This window comes from Aphanomyces invadans (assembly GCF_000520115.1).
Source record: "Aphanomyces invadans strain NJM9701 unplaced genomic scaffold supercont1.215, whole genome shotgun sequence".
NCBI lineage: Eukaryota > Oomycota > Saprolegniomycetes > Saprolegniales > Verrucalvaceae > Aphanomyces > Aphanomyces invadans.
In genome coordinates, this window is record NW_008580360.1 from 18,807 (window position 1) to 20,687 (window position 1,881).

The 1,881-nt window shown below is 47.5% G+C and overlaps 1 protein-coding gene across 1 annotated transcript; it reads left to right on the forward strand.

Annotated features, from left to right (window-relative positions):
* Positions 1-1,154: 1,154 nt before the first annotated feature.
* H310_15197 (hypothetical protein) lies at positions 1,155-1,527 on the forward strand (the record flags this gene model as incomplete). Its single annotated transcript, XM_008883182.1, has 2 exons — positions 1,155-1,289; positions 1,354-1,527. 2 exons carry the CDS (start codon positions 1,155-1,157, stop codon positions 1,525-1,527), a joined length of 309 nt encoding a protein of 102 aa, XP_008881404.1.
* Positions 1,528-1,881: the final 354 nt, after the last annotated feature.

Consider the following 1,881-nt stretch of genomic DNA (forward strand, 5'->3'; position numbering starts at 1 on the left):
AAGCATGTAGACGAATCGCAAATCGAACGAGCAGGCCGCAAGCACGTTTTGGCTGACGTATCCCTTGCGGTTGCGAAATGGCTTTGCAAATCCGGGTGGAGGGGTTGCTCGAATCTGCGACCCATCCAATGCGCCAACGCAGTGTTCGAAGAACGGGTCATCTTTGGGTTTGAATGGATTTCGTACGGAATGTCTTTGCTTGGAAGGGTGACCACAACGGGGTATAGTAGCAACAACGAAGCAATCACCTAGGTCATAGATATCAGCAACAATCAATGCAGGATTTGTACTTCGTGAATGGACTGAGTGATGGTCCATCCACTGCGTTGGAACCGTTCTTGCGCCTCACGATTCGAAGCCGCTCGACCTGCAACGAAGAGAAAGGTAGCCAACTTTTCCTTGGCCGACACATAGCGACTTGACGACAGGGAGTACTTGCTCTGCAGAGCCGCCAGCAGAGAGTTGAACGTGCTTGGCAGCATACGCAGCTGGTTGCGAAAGTTGAGAAAGCGCCTGGGGTTCCCCGTCAGCAGCTCATCGACCCATTGCTCTCCTTTGAGAGCAGACGTGTGTGTGGCAGGGCTCTTTGATCACGTGGTTTACGGCCCACCACGCAGCGCATCCGACAAGGGTTGCGATCGTCGCCATTGAAGCAAAAGCGCGCGAAATGGAGTTGGCGGTTACAAAATGGACCTCTGATGTCCATCTTTAAAATGACCTTTTGACGCAAAAATGCCATAAATTGAAGTTGGTCCCAGCTTTTACCAGACACGTTCGCTCCCAATTTCAAAATGGCGTTTTGCCTGAAAATGGGATTTTCGGCCCCAAAATGGTAAAATCCGGCCCAAAATGTCATTTTCCGGATGTTGCCAGACGAGCCCTAAGTGCTGTTGGAAAGATGGAAGAAAAAAATATCGCGAATTGGAGAAACCCTTCCATTTCTATATTTGACTTTTCATCATCCATCAAAATACATGCACAAAACATACCAAAAATCACTCAACTTGATCTATTTCCGTCATTTCTTGGCCTATTTCGATGAAATAACTGCCAAAATGACCGCCTTGATTGGGCGGATCGTTTCCCACCAGTTTCAAGGGCACCGACGAAAATTGACACACTTGGGCGAACACGTCCTTCCTGTTGTTGTCGAAATGGCCAAAGCTCGGGGACATCATGTTGTCTACTCTGCCCCCGGGTTTTCTGAGCTGCAGCCTATCGAGATGGTGTGGGCAAACGTCAAGGGATCGGTGGGACGTGCCTATACCTCAACAACAACATTTCAAGATGTACGAGATCGTCTAGACGAAGCCTTTCACGAGTTGGACACAGAAGTCATCCACAACACCATAGCTTCGTCGACAGAAAAGCTATTCAGACTTGATCGTGCTCTACGGGATGCTGAATCGGAAGGTTCAGACCAAAATCGCCATGAAAATGAGTGCGACACATCCTCTGATGACGGCATGTCGTCCTCAAGCGCATGTGACAGTGATGGCGATGATTAGCAAGAAATACCTCCATTAGTTGTATTCCTCGTATGAAGTAATATCTTTCTAGATATTGCATTTTGCCAAATTCAGCATTGAAATGTAGCCCCTGTAATATTATTATCAATTTTCAAAAATTCTCAGAGCCCCCTCGATGCTCTCGCGGACTGTTAATTCGAATTTCTTACAACTACACCGTCAACCACATTTAGTGTGGATTGAAATATAGTGTGGATTCAGAATTAGTGTGGTCCACGCTACTGAATGTGAGGTGACCCCCCTCCCATTTCAGAGGATTCATAAATAGTGTTACCGCATTGCGTGTGTGGTGTGAGAGAGTAGTGTGTGTTCTGAGATGGCGATTGTAGAGGTAATTCTGAGCAGCGCAGAA